The sequence below is a fragment of the Musca vetustissima genome, unplaced genomic scaffold, assembly GCF_032173495.1.
Source record: "Musca vetustissima isolate MV318-11 ecotype Yass unplaced genomic scaffold, APGP_CSIRO_Mvet_v1 utg8222, whole genome shotgun sequence".
NCBI lineage: Eukaryota > Metazoa > Arthropoda > Insecta > Diptera > Muscidae > Musca > Musca vetustissima.
In genome coordinates, this window is record NW_026887855.1 from 779,115 (window position 1) to 802,429 (window position 23,315).

At 34.3% G+C, this 23,315-nt stretch overlaps 1 protein-coding gene and 1 long non-coding RNA gene across 4 annotated transcripts; both read right to left on the reverse strand.

Annotated features, from left to right (window-relative positions):
* Positions 1-36: 36 nt before the first annotated feature.
* Positions 37-244, reverse strand: LOC133335659 (uncharacterized). The gene is made up of 2 exons (XR_009754528.1): positions 186-244; positions 37-132 (listed from the first exon to the last, which is right to left on the reverse strand). It is a non-coding gene; the product is annotated as an uncharacterized LOC133335659 (long non-coding RNA).
* A 26-nt stretch (positions 245-270) lies between these two features.
* Positions 271-13,578, reverse strand: LOC133335660 (atypical protein kinase C). 3 transcript variants are annotated; one of them, XM_061543970.1, is made up of 9 exons: positions 13,407-13,578; positions 13,207-13,327; positions 3,424-3,474; positions 3,267-3,352; positions 2,212-3,207; positions 1,889-2,083; positions 750-865; positions 529-655; positions 271-411 (listed from the first exon to the last, which is right to left on the reverse strand). In XM_061543970.1, exons 1-8 carry the CDS (start codon positions 13,569-13,571, stop codon positions 568-570), a joined length of 1,818 nt encoding a protein of 605 aa, XP_061399954.1. In that variant the 5' UTR covers positions 13,572-13,578; the 3' UTR covers positions 271-411; positions 529-567. The 3 variants fall into 3 exon arrangements, with proteins under 3 accessions (XP_061399954.1, XP_061399953.1, XP_061399951.1); XM_061543969.1 differs by lacking the exons at positions 13,207-13,327; positions 13,407-13,578 and adding exons at positions 7,077-7,983; positions 8,512-8,958; XM_061543967.1 differs by lacking the exons at positions 13,207-13,327; positions 13,407-13,578 and adding exons at positions 7,077-8,007; positions 8,512-8,958.
* Positions 13,579-23,315: the final 9,737 nt, after the last annotated feature.

Consider the following 23,315-nt stretch of genomic DNA (forward strand, 5'->3'; position numbering starts at 1 on the left):
TATATTCATATATATTTTTTTAATTACTTTGCATAAAATATTTCTTTTCTCAGTTACAGACACGATTTTCGTTTATATGTTGTACTTGTCTGTCTGCTTATAAGATTAGTTTAATGGAAGGCAAAACATGTGCTGCAATAAACTACTTTTATTATTGTTTGCATTATTTGTATTATTATTGTTACCATTATGTGAATGTTGTTGTTGTTGCTGTTGCTGTGAATGGTCCTGATGATATTCATGGAATGTTTGTTGTTGCTGGGAATCATGATGATGTTGGTGCATTTGTTGTTGGTGATCGTTGATGTAGTTATTCAATTGTGTTGCTAAATTGTTATTAGGGGCGTTTATACGCATTAAACTTAAATCATCAGCAACAGAATCGTAGTCACTGGAGTCTTCGCCATAAAGCTGTGAAAACATTAAGAAACACAAACATCATTGTTGCGTATGTGAAGAAAAAATGTTCTTGTGTAGGAATTCTAGAACTCAATTAGCACAGCATTTGTCACACTAATATTTACTCACACGCATGTTGTAGGGATGCAAATCACAAAACTCGTGATGTCAGACTTCATCTTCCAAAGACATAAGGAGAGGGTTGACATACTCGAAACCTTCGAATTCCGATTGATCGATATTATCAATGACACGGCTAAATAAAGTAGAAAATGTAAATAGTAAACAGTTTTGTATATGTCTGTATCAATTGTTGTCCTATATAATTAGAATACACAAGACGGACTTACTCGTCATCGGGTGTTAATTGTACTGCTTCGCCTGTAAACTCAGGTGGGAAATTGGCCAAATCACGATCTGAGTCTAAACGTGGTTTGAATGGCGGTGTAACTTGCTTGTATGCCAGCTATGAATGAGTGTGTTTTAGGGGTGTTGATTGGGCGACAACATGAAAGAAAAGCGAGGAGCAAGATTTTTTGTTTGACATACGAAATCAAAATAACAAATAAAACTTTAGGGGATTTAAATGTTGTGAACATTTGATGAATAACTTATTTCTATTAAACTGGTATAGATCATGAATCCTACATTGTGTTTTATGCATACTTGAAATGCAAATTATGAATAGCTACTTACGAAATGAGCCCACTTCGTCTTAGCATTTTCAAAATCTCATTTTAATTTTTATTTTCGAATTGAAAATAAAACGGGTTTGTTTTTGATGAGCTATTTTAGGTTGTATTGTAAAAGTAAGAGAGATTATTCCTCCTCAAATAGACAGTTTAATACTCAATAATGCTAAATTCAAAAAATGTATCTAGTAAACTTTAAAATATATACGCAGGCAGACTCATTGTGAAACTAATGTGTATATGTTCGTTTTCAAATAAAAGATTGGAAAAAGTAAAATACAAGCAGAAAATATTAGGTAAAGTGGGGAGTTAAAAAAAGGAAAACGTTGTAAGTAAAACATTCACATGTATGTGTGTGTGAATGATAGGTAATAATTTTTCTCCGATGTTCGCTTAAGTTTGAGCAGTTTAGGGTAGCAGTACACATATTGTTTTTAATATGAACAACACCATTTGGTTTGCCGAAAGGCAAATCCTTCATTACACAAGTAAAGTATATGCCACTAGGGATTTAATCCCAACTATAGGACTTACGGGTCATCTGGAGTGAACTCAGGTGGCTCCCTAGTAAATTGAACGTCAAAATTGGTTGTCAAATATGGATCACCAGGATCAAATGTGGGTATAAATGGTGGAGCTACTTCCTTTCGAGCAACCTTTTGGCGATGAGATAACAACAATCGAAAATAAAGTGTGTAGTTTTATAGTAATTGTAAATTATAAAGTTATCATCAAATATTACACGAAACATATCTCTTTAAATAAAATAAACATGTGGCCCCGATTACTCCACTTACCATTTCCCAATCAATAACTTTGAAGAAAGGATGGTTCTTAATATCCATAAACGCAGTTTCCCTATGACAACCCAAACGGTCAGCGGGATTTTTGTTAAGGAAACCCTTGAGAACGGATGCCGCCTTGACACTCAATGACCTTGGTATACGTATAGTTTTCTCCAAAATAACTTGGAAGAGGTAATCCTCCGTATTCTGAAACAAATATCAAATGAAAATCTATAAATTAAATCTGATTACTGGTAGATGTTAAAGGGAAAATATATACTATGGAGCACTACACCTGCTCGTTTACATATAATCCAATACATCTTATATCATACCTGATCAGGATTTTCCGAAGCTCCTGCGATATCGAAGGGACTGCGGCCAGCCAACATTTCATATAGCAAAACACCAAGAGCCCACCAGTCTACTGAAAATCCATAATCTTCTCCGCGCAAAATTTCTGGCGCAATGTAGTTGGGAGTACCACAGAATGTGGATGTTGTATCACCCGGGCGTATACCCTCTTTACACATTCCGTAGTCGGTTAACTTTATGTGACCCTCGTGGTCCAACAGAACATTGTCCAATTTCAAATCGCGATATATAATTCCTTTCTCGTGCAAGAAGTTTAAAGCCAAACTGATTTCAGCAGCATAAAAGCGTGCATGTTCCTCCGGTAAACGTCTCTGTCGTTGCATGTGATACATGAGGTCCCCACCTCGAACGAATTCGATGACAAAGAATAAACGCGAAGGAGTTTGGAAGCACGAATGTAAACCCACAAGGAATGGGTGATTCGAAGCCGTCTCAAAGACATGTTTTTCCGTCTGGACCCAATCTATGTCTTCGTCGTCAGTCACCAACGCCTTCTTTATTACTTTCATGGCATAAATACGCCGAGTCTTTTTCAATTCAACCATTAATACCTTAGCATAACTACCGCGCCCAATGACACGTATCAACTCGAAGTCGTCCAACGAAAATTGACGCTGCGATCCCATGTCCACAGGATCTTTTCCAGATGACATGTGACCCCCGCCTCCTCCACTACCAGAGGATGATGGCAAATGTTCTGGATCCGAGATGCGTGACTCTTCCAATCCGGAGTGCATGGGTGGATAGTCTGGAATGGGTGGAGCCATTTTCGGTAATTGCTCTGCGAAGTCTTCTTCAGAGCCTTTGGGAACTAACGGTTCCACAAGTTCATTGGAACAGGGTTTTTTCACCAATTTGTGACACTTCTTATGCACCAACAGCTTGCATTGAATGCACTTGAAACCTTGACGTCCCAGGCCCCAAATTCTGTCTTGACAATAGGCGCAGAACGCACGCTGTTGGACAGAAAAACAATATATAAGTATCGAATAAAAAATGCACGTGTGTAACCTACTCTGTTGAAACGTTTAGCCTGGAATATGTGACCATTGACACGATATAGTTTACGCCACCTACGGGCGCCCCGACGGTATATGCTTCCTGCAATAATCAAATAAAGTCAATCGTACGTACACCACAGATAATTTCGTATTTCAAGTTTAATAACTTACTGTCTTCTCCATCGCATAACAAACCAGGGGCCGCTGGAACATTTGGAAACACTGAAGAGATTTAAAAGAGTTATTTCCAATTAAACAAGTTATGCATGATTATATACAGTGAAATCGTTCTCTAGCAGTCTTATTCGATTACCCCACAGAACAAAGTGTTTTATTCAATGCGAATTAAGATGCTGGGTTGGTGTAGGGATAATTATCAACTATGCTGCTTATGGGTTTGAGCGCTTTATATTCTGAGCACAAATAAAATGAAAAATATAACAAATATCCTATACCCTTGCTCACTTTTCCCACTAAATAATAACATTTAGTATTCAGCTTACAGTACTTTGCCGCAAATTGAGATAAATTCTTTGTCAAATCAATTATTATTATAAAAACATACAGCAGTATAAATATCTCAATAAACGCAGTCATTGCGAAATATGGCAAATGTCAAGAATGCCGTTGAATAACATTCCTACTGTCTCTACACAGCATACAATTAAGAAACGCGACAATGGGTGTATATGTATATTCAAACTATGTATTATCAAATTTACATAAAACATCATATGATTAAAAGTAATCAGTATGGGGGCCAAGTAAGTTTGTTGTAAAAAAGGCCAACCACACATATGTATGTATATTTATAAATATAGGCGAAATCATTTATTTCGACTGTACAACGTGATAAACGAGTTCCACAAACAGAGAATCTTATACATCATTTATTTAGTTCTTAAATATATTATTCCTTTAAGCTTCATTTGAAAGCAATGGTCCATGTTGACAATCATCAATGAAATATATAAAGGGTTTTTTGAATGACATTTTTCAGAGACATTAGCCATCGTGCTGCCTCTTTTGGCCGAGTTCATTTTTGGCTAAATTATAAAATTTGCATTATTGGTCATCTTCATGAATCAACACATCATCCATATTTATTCTTGGCCTGAATTGAGAGATATGAACTTGGACGAAATGTTGTTTCAACTTGGCGGTGCCACAGCACACGTGGCAATCGTTGCAAAAAAGTTGTAAAGTCATTATTGGAAAACTAATATTTTTGTCAGATATGTGCTGAAATTGATTTAATAAAAAACTACTAACTTCCTGCACCACCACTCATAAAAAAATATGAAGTTTGATCCCCGTAAATTGCGGCAGCATCACAAATACCGCCCCAAATGATCATGGCGCTGTTTTACTTTCTATATAAGCAACAAACTACACTCCTATAATATTATTATTTACAACATTGCGTATAGTCCAATCGATAATTTTGATTTTGAGAGATATGAACTTGGACGAAATGTTGTTTCAACTTGGCGGTGCCACAGCACAAGTGGGAATCGTTACAAAAAAGTTGTAAAGTCATTATTGGAAAACTAATATTTTTGTCAGATATGTGCTGAAATTGATTTAATAAAAAACTACTAACTTCCTGCACCACCACTCATAAAAAAAGATGAAGTTTGATCCCCGTAAATTGCGGCAGCATCACAAATACCGCCCCAAATGATCATGGCGCTGTTTTACTTTCTATATAAGCAACAAACTACACTCCTATAATATTATTATTTACAACATTGCGTATAGTCCAATCGATAATTTTGATTTTCTTTCCCGATAATATATTTTGACTTTGATTGATTTCTTTGTTTCTTTGCTTTTACCGATCACTCGCAGACAACAACACACAATGTTCTTTGTTTGACAATCCACCGGGTTGAACTGTTAGTGCTAAGTGACCACTAATTCGTCCACACGAAACCGTAGCGAATCGTGAAACAAATTGATGAGAACAGTAGATTATATGAAGAGATACCCTAATGAATGTCAATGTAAATAACTACCCGAGAATGAGAGTCTTCGTGAATGAGAACAAGAACATTCGTGTGAATGTGTGCCAAGTCGCATAAAGTATAGCGTTGTCAGCGTTGAAGTAGATCCATCTGCAATGTGTTGTTATGCGTTCATTAACGAACTTAAGTAAAAACAGAAATTGTCATGAAAAATAATGGCATAAAACAAAAAAAAAAAACTAAAAGAACGATTGAACAGAAAATAGGTAGACTGTTCATTGTATTAATCAATTTGATAACATGTAGGGCCTTCCCCTTAAATTTTAATTTTGTTATTATGTATGTCACACTTAAAGCGAGTATTTTTGGGTACTTATTCACTTTTAACAATTTGTTCTCTAACAAAAGTAGCCATCTATATCTTTAAGTTTATGATTCTTCGTCGTAGAAATTAAATTTGAAGACTGAATGCAGGGAAAAACGGATGGGTAACACGATCTTATGTGAGTTCGAGAAAAAAACTAATGTAAACGAAAATTCTATGCTAAAAGAATACGACGATACAATATTTTCCAGTCAATACAAATAATTTATTATGGGCCACTCCATAACAATACAATTAACCTCAACTGTTATTAGGCGTTCGCTCTATTATATTTGTTGACAATATTTTTAACATTCTATATATGCTGCAAAGTGTAAAGGGGACCGAAATTTTATACCTAATGAATATGACGACGCATTTCCAGTTCAAACAAATAATTTTTTACGGGTCATTCCATAATAAAACAATCATATCAACTCTTAATTAATAGCTACTTTTAAGTATAAACATTTTCAATACATAGAACGTGGAAATGCCCACACAAATACATTAATAGAAAATTGAGAGAGATAAGATTAGCAGTTAACATAGGCTTATTGCATTATCAGTAAAGGTCTTACAAAAAATACTGCACCAATGCGATAACGATTCAGTTCAGACCATATTAATTTCAATCGTACCAAACCATCAACATATCGTTCACAAAAGACATATGCTTAGAATTGTGTCGTACTAGACCATCAACATATCGCTCACAAAAGAAATATGCTTAGAATTGTGTGCTGGAAACCCCAACATTAACAAACCAAAACCTCGAAAAAAAAACAAAATCAACATATCGTTCACAAAAGACATATGCTTAGAATTGTGTCGTACTAGACCATCAACATATCGCTCACAAAAGAAATATGCTTAGAATTGTGTGCTGGAAACCCCAACATTAACAAACCAAAACCTCGAAAAAAAAAAACAAAAAAAGAGGAGAATTTAAAAAAAAACGTCCAGCTATGAGATTATAAGAAACTTAAATCACAAATTATACGCGAATATGCCAAGAAAACATGTCGAAATCCGATCACGCATATTTAGGAAAATGGATAAGTTTTCCTTTCCTTAAGGAGTTGCAAACAACAGTCGATTATTTTAAATTGTACATAGAAAGGAGCAAAAACTAGTTCAAGAAGAACAAAAAGTGGTTTAGGCGTTGAAGAAGTAATTTCATTTAAAAAATGAAAAAGTAGCCAAGAACAATGAGCATTGCTGGAAATATTATAAATTGAGCTACGATAGCACGTATATCGAACAACTCTTGTACAGCTACCTTGGATGTCTGCACGAATGTACTTACATACAGACCATTTGAAATGTTATGCACATAACATACATTGGTATTTTTGTTCAGGCGAGTTAACACTAAATCTGTTTTGTAAATTATACAAAAGTACAAAAGTAAATAATTCCCAAAATATATATATATATATATAATCAGTAAGATGTTTTATACAAGACACATGATGTATTCATGCTCATACCTGTTGCATATGCCGGTTCAATTTCCTCTTCCGATTGCAAGTGTTGTTGCTGGTGATGTGTCGTTGGCACAGTGGGTATGGGGACTGGTATGGGTAGTCGTTCATAGTGGATACATTCGTGATGATACTGTTGATGATGACCGTGGCCGTTGTGAATTGTGCTGAGAGAACTATTGCGACCTCCGCTTCCTACACTGCCACAGCCATTGAGGCCACTGCCAGCGCTACCATGCCGAACAATGTGATGATGCTGATGTTGTGGTTGGTGATCAATGCCCATACAAGGGCCGCTGCCGAAAACACTACCGCCACTTCCGCCGCCAGAATCATCTGTAGTTGTAGTTGTATTATGGCAGCGGCTGGAACAACGCCCCAGAGAACCACTGCCCCCTGTATGGGAGTGGTGGACACCGATACCACCTATACCAGCCATATGTATATGCCCAATATGCCCGCCGCAGCCTTGACTAGAATCGGAACCAGATTCGTGGCCAGTACACGGCCCTGCCGAACCTGGTCGGGAACCAATCAAATTCATTGTAGAATGGGGTGGGGTTATTGACGACGATGTTTGCATATAGTGATGTGTATATGGATGTGGATGGGGAACGTCATAGTCGCCAGTGTCAACAGCTCCGCCGGCAAGCATTCCCACACTACCGCTGTTCGAATGACCCACATTTACCAAATGCCCGGTACTGCCTTGTAGACAGCCCATTGAACCATGAACACTGCCAGGCGGACCCATGGTTCCGTGACTTCCGTGATGACTGCCACCGCCATGAATGCTGCCATGGGCACTTCCACTACGACTGTGTAGGGAAACACCGCGAGTGAGGGTGTTGTTGGCCGACTGGATGGACGAAACAACTGCCCCGCGGCACATTATATCCGAAAGTTGGTTCGCCTGTATGGTATCAAAATATTTCGACTGTTATAATGAGCATGGGCAAAGTGATATCAGACAATCGGCAACCATTACAAAAAATGATTATGACAATGAGTTTTTTTGGAAACATTCACAAGTCATGACACGGATGCCAAAGTATGCAATTGAAGAGATTATGTTCAAAGAAAAAAAACCAAAATAAACCAAATTAGCATAAAATGTAAACAGCGTGCAGTTCGCGATGAAGGAAAAGCTCAAGAAAATTAGATTCCGCAACCTTTGACGGGAACATCCATTCGTATTTGTAAAGATGTCGAGTCCGCAAAAACCTTCCCTAATGCTTGATATATTTCGTTCCAAATACATGTAACCACACAATCAAGGAACTTGTCCTACTGGTATGTATATTTAATTAGTAGTAGTAGTGGATCCTGGTAAACGTCCACGTCATGGAAACCATTGCGGCCTATTTTCTTGACCTTTCCTTAGTAAGGGGTGAAATCTAAACTTTAAATAAATTGTCAGTACCTTACTATAAGTCCATACCTGTGGACTATCCAAACGATCCAATGATTGACGTCTGGAAGGATAATCCTGGGCAGTAAAGACCTGTTGCGCTGCTGGACAATTTTTATTAGAATGCTGATGAAGATATTGCTGCGACGATGTCAGAGGATGGGGAGGTGGCGGAGGGGTAATAGACCCGCAAGGACTCCCCGGACAAGGACTGCCAGGACATGGACTGCTACAGCGACTGCGACAAGTGGGACTATAGCATAGGCTAGCTTGGGTGCCAGATGGTGTATTGGGACATGTATTTGAGTTTGTCGTAGTTGAAGATTGAATTGCGGTCGTAGTTGTCGTCACACAAGGTTCCTCTTCTTGTTGAACTAAATTTACTGGCAATGGGGTCGTCTGCGTATTACGTCTGGGAGACCGTCCACGGTCTACAGTTGTGGCGCTCCAGTAACCCCAAGCCATGGTGTATATTAATTTTATTCAGTGTTTATTGCAATTTCCAACCGATGACTCAAGAATTGTTTTTTACGTCTTTTAACTATTCTTTAGACAACTCCTACTTTCGCATTGTAAATGACTCGAACTGAAATAGGCAAATAAGTAAACAAAACTAGCTCCGGCATTTTTGTGTGTAACTTGAGCCAATCAATTTATATTTCCTTTCTTCCGTTCAATTATTCAACTCGGTCATATTTGGTCATATTTGGGACACATTTTGTGAGTTTATCTCTGATTGAAAGGGTCAAATATATATTTGAAACCGTATGAATATCAATTCTAGCAATATTTGCCAATAGAAGTTGTTCATCGTGCTTTTCATATTATTACTTTTAAAATGCATCGGATACATTATGTATAGTGAACATAATATATTTAGGCGATTTGTCAATGTCATCTTCCTGCCCAAAGGAAAAACATCTCGTCGTCGTTTTATAAATACGGGTAAAATTCGGATTTAAATAAGTACAAAAAAGACGAACACCACATTAATAATATTTCCAATTACTGCCACAATCAAGTGCAATTCATGTGTGTCAATGGTTGATACAACATCAAGAGCAAAGATTTTTATTAACTGTAACCTATGTGTTATGTACTATATAAAATCCTTGTAATATTACGTCTTCATAATTTGGTAGCTATTATAGGGCGTAGCTTTTATGATCAATTCTTCAAATCCAAGACATAAATAGTTGTAAGTACTTACTTTTTGCACTATATAAAGTGTGTTAATATTTATGTTTATTTTAACGCTTAGCAAATTGGCGCCCCCTCCCTTGGCCATAGTTGAAAATCCAGGTTAATATCGCAATTGACGTCAAAATCTCCGAAGCTGCTGACAATGCACATCCAGGCAATTCGTAAACAAAGGTATGCATGAACATTACCCAATAACGAAAATATCGAACGAAGAAAATGCGAACAAAGGACAAGAGAAAAACGTTATTTCGTTGACAGCGAACTTCAGAGTATTTTGTTGTGAAAATCAGAGTATTCTACATTTTCGACCTTGCTAAATGTACACAAGTCAACCATTTATATAGCAACATTATTGGCAACATATAAAAGGGAGTCGGCTGCCCCGTAATGCATACCACAAATCGCTTACATATTGGCACATGCCCCGAGATACGAAATTCTTAGAGCAAATATTTTAATGAATACTGGGAATCATTAAAACGACGATACATAAGAAACTAAATTATACAATTATGTCATTAAACAAATTCAGGGACCATTTCGTCTACATCAGAGAAAGAAAATAAAATTGGAAGTGGCTCAAGTTTTTGGGTGGAGTTTTTGGATGATTTTTTATTGATTTTCTTTGTGTGTACACATATCCGACAAGGCGACGGACCATACACGCCACGCTTAAACCACGTCCTCCTTACCTTCTACTAAATTGTTATATATTATCGGCACACTTAACGTTTGATTTAGTTAATCAATATTAAAGTTAGTCAATTGCACGTTTTGCAGCACTTTATTCTTATAATAATTCAACGTCCTCAATGAAAAACGGATTTTTGTATTCTGTAATTTTACTCTCCAAAAGGTAATCGAATACTAAATCGAACCTTACAAATACATCCTTTTTCCACTAAATGCTGTGCGCGAGTGCTGCAATTTGTGTGGAAGGCAGCTGAAGAGAACAGTCCGAGCCTGAGACAAGACAAAAACAAACACATACTTTTTGTCAGTTTATGCTATACAGAAGTATACGACTGGCTGAGGTGGAGAAAGTATGACTTTTCATCAGTGTTCGAAAAGAAACGGTACACTAAAATAATTTATTCCTCCCTACCGCCAGGTACACAAATACTCAAATATTGTTATTGTTAGTTTTTCGCAACATAAACATAATAAAAAATTTTAGTGTCACTGTAACGGTTCGGCACAACGATGTTCGTATTCTAAAAATCTGAGTATCGCAATCTGACCACTACAAACCGTTGTTTACCTCCATAATACTAACAATAGTAGTGTTCCATTTCCCGGAGCATGAGAAACTCTTATTTTTTATATCTGATGAAGAAATATTATACCAGCTTGTGGGCGAGATGTGAAGGTATTTATTCCCATCAACTCTCTCACTAAAAACTTCAAAATAGAGGCGAATAAAATTTTGAAATGTAAATCAGTACTTAGATCTGTGAAGTTATTTGATAATAGTTATAGAACACAAAAATAAAAATTATACAATCTACCGGTACATTAACACTAATATTTTGGTAATACTGTGGTACGGTATAATAGCGTTTGTATTCGAACACTGCTTTCCATATAGTTGGCAGGATATCAAAAAATATAGAGGCCAGCTGCCGATAGAAAAACGACATACTTGGGGTAAAGATTTCAATGCTCCCAGGCAACGATAACAGCATTGAATCGGACATTCAATGTCAGTATATCAGTATATTGCGAGTGTTTTCTCTGAAATGATGGTCTCTGAACTAACTTTATTGTCTCCTATTTCGTTTATCAACACTCAGAGCAACTCGGCTGACATTGTAATGAAGAGAGTTAACATTGACGCAAATAAACCTTTATCACCCGAAACAAAAACAAACTATGAGAGATGCCATACACACCAGCAAATTATCCACAAGAAATATGTTTGTGATGTGATTAATTCCCTGTCATTGTCGCAACATCTATCTTTGGTGTAGCGCAAGTTCAGAAAAGGAAAAACACCAACACCAACTTCGACATTGACAAAGATGTGTGATATTTCAACTTCACAGGGGTATTGTAGCAAAGTGAACACTTATTACATAAAGAATAAACTACATATTTGTAATTATTTTGTGCCACCTAAAACTTGTTCATATGCAAGTTATTTTTGAATATTGCGAGACAACTTGTAACCTACCTATGTATTTGAATATTTACATTTGTTATATGTAGAAAAATAAAAGTGGAAGAGAATAATTCAAGATAAAATATTTCATTTATGCGCATGCTCTTTCATAAACTCCCCAATCTCTCGGAGGGCATTCAGTTAAGTGCAAACTTTAATTTGCTCCCGCACAGCTGTCTGCCACACAATATTCGTATAACGAACAACAATGGTCGTATGGAACACAAAATATCTGTGTAAATATCACATATTTTATGTTAACCTATGTTGCGCATAGCATTGGAAATCTTGAAGCTATATTTTCGACCTGGAACATGACATGTAATATACAGGCATTTCCATACAATTGTTTCTCATATAAGATTCGAAGGTTTTCATTATGTGGATAGAAAAAGAGTGCGGATTTCTGGGATTTACATGTTGGAAGTTGCGGAATTTAAAAGTGATATCATATGAATATCTGTAAGTGGCCCAACCTTATCAAGTTTAGCGTTGGAATATCCGGTTCCAAAAGTTAGAAAACCGGTACTTTCTTCCGCGATAGTTGTTTGGTTGGCATAACTATTATATACATATGCTTTTAGTAAAAACAGTTTTAGTTGATTTTCCACAACAGAAGTTATGATTTCAATCCGAATTCATTATAACCAACAAACTGAGTGTATTAACCATGCCGAGTATTGGATAACTGTTTCCTAAAGTCGGCACCTAAAATTATAATATTTTAATAAATTTAAAGGTATTTTAATAACAATTTATTAAATTTTATTACAACCAAATTTAAATTTGGTTTATGGCATCGAAAAGGATAGTAAACTGTAAATTATAATGGGAAAAGTGAACTTGAATTGTCAAAAAATTCAAATAAATATAAAAGATTATTGAAATAACAAGGCCTTTGACACTAACATTTAAAATTTATCAAAAAGTGGGGTTGATCGGTCCAAATCAAATAATAATATTTTAATAAATTTAAAGGTATTTTAATAACAGTTTATTAAACTTTATTAGAACCAAATTAACATTTGGTTTATGGCATCGAAAAGGATAGTAAACAGTAAATTATAATGGGAAAAGTGAAACCGAATTGTCAAAAAAAATTTAAAATACGCAAATAAATATAAAGAGTTATTGAAATAACAAGGCCTTTGGCACTTACATTTAAAATTTATCAAAAAGTGGAGTTGATCGGTACAAATCTGATATCACAAATTACAGAATATTGATTTTTATACAATTCTGTATGTTTTCTTAACGAATTAATAGTCTACACTACATCGAATTCGCGTCTTGAAATGTGAACTAACGGAACTCTCCCATTTTGCAGCATATATAAAATATCTAGAGTGATCAAAACATACCGTGTATTAGCAATTCCGGATTATGATTCATTTCATATAACCGTATGGCTTCGTCTAGTTCCATTTGTGTGGATATTGTACAAGGATCATGTTCTTCGTCAACCCATTTTATGGTAAACGGCTGCAAAACGAAATTGGTTTAAAATAAAGTAATCTACTCATATTGTTATTATTATCTTATATTATCTTCTATTATTTACCTGTTCCAAAGTGAAATTACAATTCTTACGTATTTCAAAACATAATTCGTCGTAAGTGATGTTCTCTTTTATATAACTGATCATAACCTTTCCACTATATGCGGTTTTGACTTTAATTTCATTATTAGCACCATCACTGCCATCGGGCATTATTTGCGACGGCATTTTCTGCAAAACATTCAAAATAGACTTTGTTCAGCAACATGTTAATTTGGCTTAAATGCATTTTACGGACACCTCTTATTATTTATGATTATGAAATGTTTACCATTGGTAGCCCTTCTGATACTGATTACGACAACTAAAGGAGAAAGGCCGTCTACTTAGAAAGAAATTGAAAATAAAAGAAAATTTTGTTAAGGTTTAGGTATATATATTTTTTTTTAATTTCAAAAACCTTCGGAAATATCAAATTATCCTCAAAAATATTATGTAGTTGTAATCTTTATCAAAAGAACTATTTGCAGTAAACAATTCAAACGTTTTGGAGTGACATTTTTAAAAATGTTAAATAGCATTGGAGCCCCATAGCTCGATTATGTTGTTGTAATAATGATCAGAAGGCCTACCTATGGTACAAATTTCAAAATGTTCTTAGAGATGTCAGCAAAGAGCGTTTCCAAAAATTTCTGAGAATCGTTAAATTTAACTAAATACTAATGTTAATTCGTTAAAATTATACCGACGGGTATTATACATTCATTAATCCCCATATATGGCAAAACCTTTTTAAAATATACCGTTTTTAGGAAAAGCATTTCTTTTATATAACTGATCATAACCTTTCCACTATATGCGGTTTTGACTTTAATTTCATTATTAGCACCATCACTGCCATCGGGCATTATTTGCGACGGCATTTTCTGCAAAACATTCAAAATAGACTTTGTTCAGCATCATGTTAATTTGGCTTAAATGCATTTTACGGACACCTCTTATTATTTATGATTATGAAATGTTTACCATTGGTAGCCCTTCTGATACTGATTACGACAACTAAAGGAGAAAGGCCGTCTACTTAGAAAGAAATTGAAAATAAAAGAAAATTTTGTTAAGGTTTAGGTATATATTTTTTTTAAATTTCAAAAACCTTCGGAAATATCAAATTATCCTCAAAAATATTATGTAGTTGTAATCTTTATCAAAAGAACTATTTGCAGTAAACAATTCAAACGTTTTGGAGTGACATTTTTAAAAATGTTAAATAGCATTGGAGCCCCATAGCTCGATTATGTTGTTGTAATAATGATCAGAAGGCCTACCTATGGTACAAATTTCAAAATGTTCTTAGAGGTGTCAGCAAAGAGCGTTTCCAAAAATTTCTGATACTGATTACTGATTACGACAACTAAAGGAGAAAGGCCGTCTACTTAGAAAGAAATTGAAAATAAAAGAAAATTTTGTTAAGGTTTAGGTATATATTTTTTTTAAATTTCAAAAACCTTCGGAAATATCAAATTATCCTCAAAAATATTATGTAGTTGTAATCTTTATCAAAAGAACTATTTGCAGTAAACAATTCAAACGTTTTGGAGTGACATTTTTAAAAATGTTAAATAGCATTGGAGCCCCATAGCTCGATTATGTTGTTGTAATAATGATCAGAAGGCCTACCTATGGTACAAATTTCAAAATGTTCTTAGAGGTGTCAGCAAAGAGCGTTTCCAAAAATTTCTGAGAATCGTTAAATTTAACTAAATACTAATGTTAATTCGTTAAAATTATACCGACGGGTATTATACATTCATTAATCCCCATATATGGCAAAACCTTTTTAAAATATACCGTTTTTAGGAAAAGCATTTCATAACATGGCTCCAAGGGTTGTTATAGACCTCTTATAACTGTGCGGCCATAGAAACTCACAAAGTGAAATATTTCTATGTTGCTTAAAGAGGGCACAAGGGCTAAACTTTTAGACTTATTCATACCAACATCTCATTCTGCCAACTATTGTCCCCCCCAAAAGATATTCAATTAGATATGGCAACTCCAATACAGCATCCTCCCTTTCCAGACAGCAACATAGAATCAACAAGTGGCATTGAATATTTCAATCACTTTATTTACAAACTTCTCGCAGACCGAAAATTATGATGCTGGGCAATGAATTAGTCATTTCGGAAACGCTTGTTTCCTATTTAAGTAGGTTTATGCTACAATAAAAAATAACCTATATGACAAATAGGGACAAAGCCGCAGGGTAACACTAAATACGTTCCCGGTCCTATTTATTTTGTAGCTCAAAATTCTCCTTACCACGAAAAGCGGAAAAAGCCGCACCAGAGCAAACAAACAATTACTATTTAGAACTTAATTAAACTTTCACCAACTACTAAATAAAAACCATTACTTCCCAACGCGAAACAAGATAAAAAAATCAGAGAACAAAGGCTACGAGGTGTGTCGGCGGCACAGCGCTTAGTAGGAAATTCGGCATTGCCATCTTACACAAGCAATGTTTACATGAAATAGTTTACGTTACAATTGGCAACACTAAATGAAAAGAAAAGAATGTGATATTATTTTTATGGCACTACCATTTTCGAAATCATTTCACAAGACCAAATTAGTGCCTAATACTAAGATATTTGATTGATATTGGTAAAAACTTGAACAACTTAAAGTTGGTTGCTTAATAGTGTGGCCTCAAATGTTCATTATTCATCAGGCAACCACGAAAATATTTATGGTTGTTGGAGAGTCAGTAATCGTAAAATTTGACAGTCATATGTACAGTCATTGAAGGCTCGTATAATATCAATTCACTGTCAATATCGTCGTTTGGTTTGCGACGATGTTTAAAATATTAACAACTATTTTTTAATTTCCTGTGTAATGCAAGAATTTTCAGTAATGAGAGGGAAAAAGTATAAATATTCTGAGCTGTTATCATAATTGTGCAGCTATGAATTGTGCTCTTAAACGAAATATTTGTGAGGGTATCTGAGAAAAAAGTATCAAAGCAGTCAGCTAAATCAAAACTAGTATATCAATTACAGTGGCAGCACATATGTACATAACATATTGTGTAAAAGCAATGTAAATTGTCAATTACATATATGACAAACAAATCCTCACAGAGGAGGTTAACCCGGCAAAAAGTTAAAATGTAAATGCCATTTAACCCAGTAAAAAGTTCTATGCACATACCGTTTAATACTAGTAACATCGTGGCTATTGCAGCTATACGTGCCGCCGATGCCAGTTAACGACTTCTCGGCTCCAGTGTCAGGCTGTTATCATATGATTATATCCCTGCAATGAAGTTGGCAATTCTGTCCAGTACCATCTACAACGAACAAAGTGAAAAGTAAACCAAAGCTTCAATCACATACGTATTTATGGAACATTTCATTAAAAGTATCGCTAATAACAAATTAAGTGCATTTCAATTAAATAGAAGAAGCTATTTCATATATTCTGCAAAATATATAAACGTTAAACGTGCTACGATTAATAGATTAATATATGTACTCGCATAAGATAAACAAGTGTGTGTGTGTGCGTGTGTGTTCGAGATTGTAAGAGTAGCTTGTTTTTCGCTTGTGGTATTCGACGAGCAAAACCAACAAAAAAACTCCCTTTTCAAATTTCTTAGTCAATTGTAAATGTGTTGGTAACATTTCAGTGTGATTTCAATAAACAAATATAAGTAAACAATTAAACAGAGATTAGAAACGAAAACTATATGAATAAAGATCGAAAACGATGTGTATTTATAGATTCGGCAACTCTGGAATAGAATGAATGGAGTACACAACTAAGAAAACAAGGTAAATTAAAACCACGTTAAGACATTTAGATGACCTCCAGTACGACAATAAAATACGAAGCTAATATGTGGACTTAACAGATTGTAGTTTCTATACATAAAACCGGTTATTCGGACACTAACTGAAAGTTCGGATAGAAAAAATGCTGAATGCACAATGTTGCCGACTGTCGTTTACACGATGGACAGAAAAAAGTGATTAAAACTTTGTTGACTCTTGTAGTACGGGACCAGACCATTTATAAAGGAAAATCCAAAACAGACCATTTATTATTTAAAGATTCATGCAGGTTATATAAATATGCTACAAATATCCATAAACAAAATATGTGCCTTCAAATTCAGTTAATTTTACAGTCTGCCGATTACAAAAACCCATTATTAAAATACGTATTTGAATCTAGGACCTGCTATTAGACCTGTGCACATGAATATGCTATTGCATTATATTTAAAAGAAACTCAAAACAGTAATGTGGACTAATGGGTTAAAAAGCAGGTTGTAGTGGCCTGCGATAAAATTATGCGATGGGCCTAGCTGTATTTGGATGGTCCTAGCTTCATTATCCAACCGAAAAAGCTGTCATTTTGCATAGCGAGCTTTCCAAGGGTAAAATGCCTCCTCGCAGAAATATATATATATATATATATACCATTATAAAGGAAAATCCAAAACAGACCATTTATTATTTAAAGATTCATGCAGGTTATATAAATATGCTACAAATATCCATAAACAAAATATGTGCCTTCAAATTCAGTTAATTTTACAGTCTGCCGATTACAAAAACCCATTATTAAAATACGTATTTGAATCTAGGACCTGCTATTAGACCTGTGCACATGAATATGCTATTGCATTATATTTAAAAGAAACTCAAAACAGTAATGTGGACTAATGGGTTAAAAAGCAGGTTGTAGTGGCCTGCGATTAAATTATGCGATGGGCCTAGCTGTATTTGGATGGTCCTAGCTTCATTATCCAACCGAAAAAGCTGTCATTTTGCATAGCGAGCTTTCCAAGGGTAAAATACCTCCTCGCAGAAATATATATATATATATATAGATATTTGAACATAATCACTGTATTAAACATAATCACTGTACAAAAATGTTAAGCCTTGTTCAAAGCTGCCCCATGTCCAGTAAAACAGTAATAAAATATTTATATCGAACTTAAAGTAAGTCATATGTATATGGGCATTTCCGGAAAAAGGTAAACCGAAGTCGAAGTAATGGCAAAAAATGCATAGAAAGACCATATTTTTCATTTTTTCTTCTTGTTCTTGGCATAAATACTAATTTAAAGACTATAAATGCAGACACTGCAAAATCAAAAATGTCGCGTGAGTGACAGGGAAAAATTCTTCGCAAAGAAAGGATATGTCAAATCTATTCATGTAAAGAATATAAAAATTTCAAAGTATTCAAAGAGTTTTCCCATTATTAGCAATGGTGTCCGAAATTTTGTAACACATGTAAAGTTGTACCAAGGGAGAATTGTAAAAAAATTTAATTGTTTCTGGTTTATTTAACATTTTTTGATTTTTTGAAAGTTGTAAGTGACTGCGGAAGTGGCCATATTCATTGTAAAGGTTACATATCGTTAGCTAAAATGCAATAATTGTGTAGGAGAAGCAAAAAACTGGTTTGATTGAAAACTATAAACACGTCGAATGAAGATGGTTCTAAGTTCACTTTTAATACACTGACAGATGTATACCTAAATAAAACAAAATTGTTTTTCAATTATTATATTACTAGCAAAGTACCCGCTACTTCGTATGCGGAAAGGGAATACAAAAGAAATATTTCATATGGAAATCGTGAATACCGTATAATTAGTTGTACTATAGTTCTGAATTCCACCTCTATTCCTACATTTAATATCAAGTTTATTACCATTAAGTACTCTTCATACACATAAGCACTAATTTCCGAAATCCACACTTTAGCAAAAACGTACAGGTTCCACATGTAATTCCATTTAGAACTTTTCATTACACATTTTCAAGACTACCTCTATACCGTCACCTCCACTAAATTTAGTACCAAAAACCCTTTGGTCCTTTTTTCTAACTCTCTGTCAATGACTAACATTCTAAATTTTAGGTTTCCAGCTCTCTCCGTTACCCAAATTCAATTATTCCAAATTTAGTAAAGTTTCTATTCTATTTACTATTGGTACACATAAATTCGAGTTTCTAAAGTTGTCTCCATAGCTCAATACTACACTTCATTCCAAATCTCAAGATTCAACCAAATCCAAATTGTTTCAAATTTAGTACCATTTAGTAATTCTCATACTCATAGGTAAGAATTTCTAAAACTACATCAATCCTACACTCTAAAAGTAATCTTACTTCCACCAAAGTCCAAATTGTTCCAAATTTAGTGATTTTCGTACTCATAAGTACAATTTTCCAAATGTACCTCAATCCTTCTTCCAAATTGTTCCAAATTTAGTGATTTTCGTACTCATAAGTACAATTTTCCAAATGTACCTCAATCCTTCTTTCAAATAGTCCAAATTTAAGAATTTCAGCTCTGTGTGAAACCATTCCGCACTTTTCGTACCCATATACCAAACCAATCTCAATATTCCAAACCTGTTTCAATCGTAAATCCAAATTTAAGAATTTCAGCTCTATCTGTTCACTAAACTGTACCATATTTGGTACCATTCTGTACTTTTCCTACACTCCCAGAGTAACCTAAGTTGCAACTTTCAGGATTCGAGTTCTACCCGTTCACCAAAGTCCAAATTGTACCAAATTTTTTGGTTGTCGTACCCAAAGTACAAATTTCCAAAAATACCTCAGTCATGCACTCCAATAACAACCTTAGGTCCACATTTAAAGATTCCAGCTCCATTCGTTCACCAACATCCAAATTGTACCATTTATTACTTTTCGTAGCCAGGATTCGAGTTCTACCCGTTCACCAAAGTCCAAATTGTACCAATTTTTTTGGTTGTCGTACCCAAAGTACAAATTTCCAAAAATACCTCAGTCATGCACTCCAATAACAACCTTAGGTCCACATTTAAAGATTCCAGCTCCATTCGTTCACCAACATCCAAATTGTACCATTTATTACTTTTCGTAGACATAAGTATGAGTTTCTAAAACTGCCTCAATTTCCCACTGAAACAGTAATTTTATTTATTAATTTCAGGATAACAGCACTATCTCTTCACATAGATCCAAATTGTACCATATTTAGTACGTTTCGTACTCATGAGTTCGAATTTCCAACACTGTCTCAATCCTTTGCTATAAGAGTAATTTTCTTTTCAAATCCATCCATCTCTATCCTTTCACTCAAATCTAAATTGTACTAAACTTAGCACCATTTAGTACAGATAATTACGTATTTTTAAAACTACCTCATCCTACACTCCAACCTTATTTTTAAGTCCACCCACACAAAACGAATTGTACCATAATTACTACCAATTAGGTCTTCTCGTATCCATAAATACGAAATTCCATTACTTCCTTAATCTTGTAATTTTAATTCCAAATTTACGTTTACTATCTTTATCCGTTAACTCGAATCAACATTGTACCCAATTTGTTTACCATTTAGTACACATAATGACGAATTTAAAAAAATTACCGACATATCCCAATTCTACACTCAAACTGTAATATTAATTCAAAATTTCAGAATACAGCCCTATCCGTTCACACATTTGTAAGCTTTTCGGTACCATTTAGTACTTTTTGTTTCTATAATTAAAAATTTCCTAAAATATGTCAATCCTACACTCCAACAGTAATTTTAATTAAAAAATTCGGGAGTCCAGCTCTATCCGTTCACACGTAATCAACTTCCACCAAATTTAGTACCATTTAGTACTTTTCGTACAAATAAGTATGATTTTTTAAAGCTAATTCCGATTATCAAGATTCCATCTCTACACACTCAACTGAAGGTAAATAGTACAGAATTCAGTACCATTTTACACTTTTTATACATATAAGTACGAATGTCCTAAACCATTTCCGTACATCAACACCACTTCCCAACCTGTATTCCATTTAAAATGTCAAGATTCAAGCTATATATGTTCAATATATATACAATAGGAACTAAATTCAGTAAAGTTTAGTACCTTTAGTACACATATAGGTCGAATTTCCAAAAACCCTTTTGCACATCTTTCTAACTTTCCATCAGTGACCAACATTCCAAATTTCAGAATTCTAGCTCTTCCCGTTCGCTAATAAAATGGGTACCATATTTGGTACATTTTAGTACTTTTCGTACCCTTCTACTTCCAACAAAACTTCCTGCATACCCCGATCCTACACCCTCATAATGATTCCAAATTTAAATGTACCAAATTTAGTACAAAGTAGTACGAATTTCCAATACTTCTTACTAAACCCACACCCCCACAGTTATCCTAAATCAAAGTTTCAGAATTCCAGCTCTATCGGTTCATCCACAATTCAATTTGTACCAAATTGAGTACACTGTAATACGAATTTCCAAAACTTCCTACTTAACCCAAACCACCAATCCAAATTTCAGAGTTCTAGCTCTACCGGTTCGCCAAATACAAATGGTATCACATTTAGTACTTTTTAGTACTTTTCGTACCGTTCTAATACGAATTTCCAAAAACGCTTTTGTACATCTTCCTAACTTTACATCAGTGACCCACATTCCAAATTTCAGAATTCTAGCTCTTCCCGTTCGCCTAATACAAAGGGTACCATATTTGGTACATTTTAGTACTTTACGATCTGTCTGATCTGTCAGTCAGTCACTCACTCACTTAACACTAAGCTCTTTTATATATATAGATTATTATAAACCCACTTGTAGTTACGTCTTTTTGTTTTTTGTTAATAGAAGCTCCTTTTTTGACCGCAGCCGTGTAAAACTTTGTCAACACATGTAGTTTATTGACATTCACAATATTCATTCAAAAAGTCAATTTTCAATTTTTTGTTAGTTACGCCTTTTTGCATTTTAGATAACGATATGTACCTATCAGTTAAAAAACCCAAAAATTATAAAATAAAAAAAATTCGAAGCTTGAAAGAAAAATGTGTTCTAAGGTGATCCCCTCTCCCTATATATATAATAATTATATCTTGAAATGGTATGATTATCTTAAAATATAATAGTATGTAGTTTTAATGGTTAGCAATTGAATGACTACTATAGTACACTTGCTGTTAAACATCAGTGAAAAACATTTGGTATTTAACCCTTTGTGGCCCGAATTTTCTTCCGTAAACATAGAATAATTTTCTTTCTGTTCAGAGATTTAATGCAATTGTCCTAAATAGGATATGAAAAAAGTTGTCGCGATATCCTTGCATTTGGAAGATACAGTACATTCTTTCTGAAAAATAAAAGTCCAATATCAAGAAAGCCAAACGCTAAATCGACGGAAAAGTAATTTTAAATTATTCTCTATATTCATTTTTACAAGAATCAAAAATAATTCTGATGACAGAATTTGTACAATTCGAATACGAAGGGATTTAAATACACAAATTAGTACTGTACATATTTTTGCCCTCTTCTCTATATTGGAAAACTTATAACTTTAACAAAAATTTGAATTTTTTAGATTTTTCTTTTGATATGTGTTGTCCATAATCAGGTCTTGACGTACGAAATCCAAAGATATTTATATATATATCTACTAGCTACATAGTAAATATAAGCTCTAAAACATTTTGTTGCCTGTGGGCAACATTGGGCCATAAGGGGCCAAAACCTTCAACATACAGAAGTCAAATAGTCAAAACTTGTCCGAAAAATAAATGTATAATATCCTGTAAAATCATTTTCTGTTTTGATTTTTGGAAAACTTATAACTTTAACAAAAATTTTAATTTTTTAGATTTTTCTTTTGATATGTGTTGTCCATAATCAGGTCTTGAGTACGAAATCCAAAGATATTTATATATATATATCTACTAGCTACATAGTAAATATAAGCTCTAAAACATTTTGTTGCCTGTGGGCAACATTGGGCCATAAGGGGCCAAAACCTTCAACATACAGAAGTCAAATAGTCAAAACTTGTCCGAAAAATAAATGTATAATATCCTGTAAAATCATTTTCTGTTTTGATCCAAACTTTGCATAACATAATATTTTTAC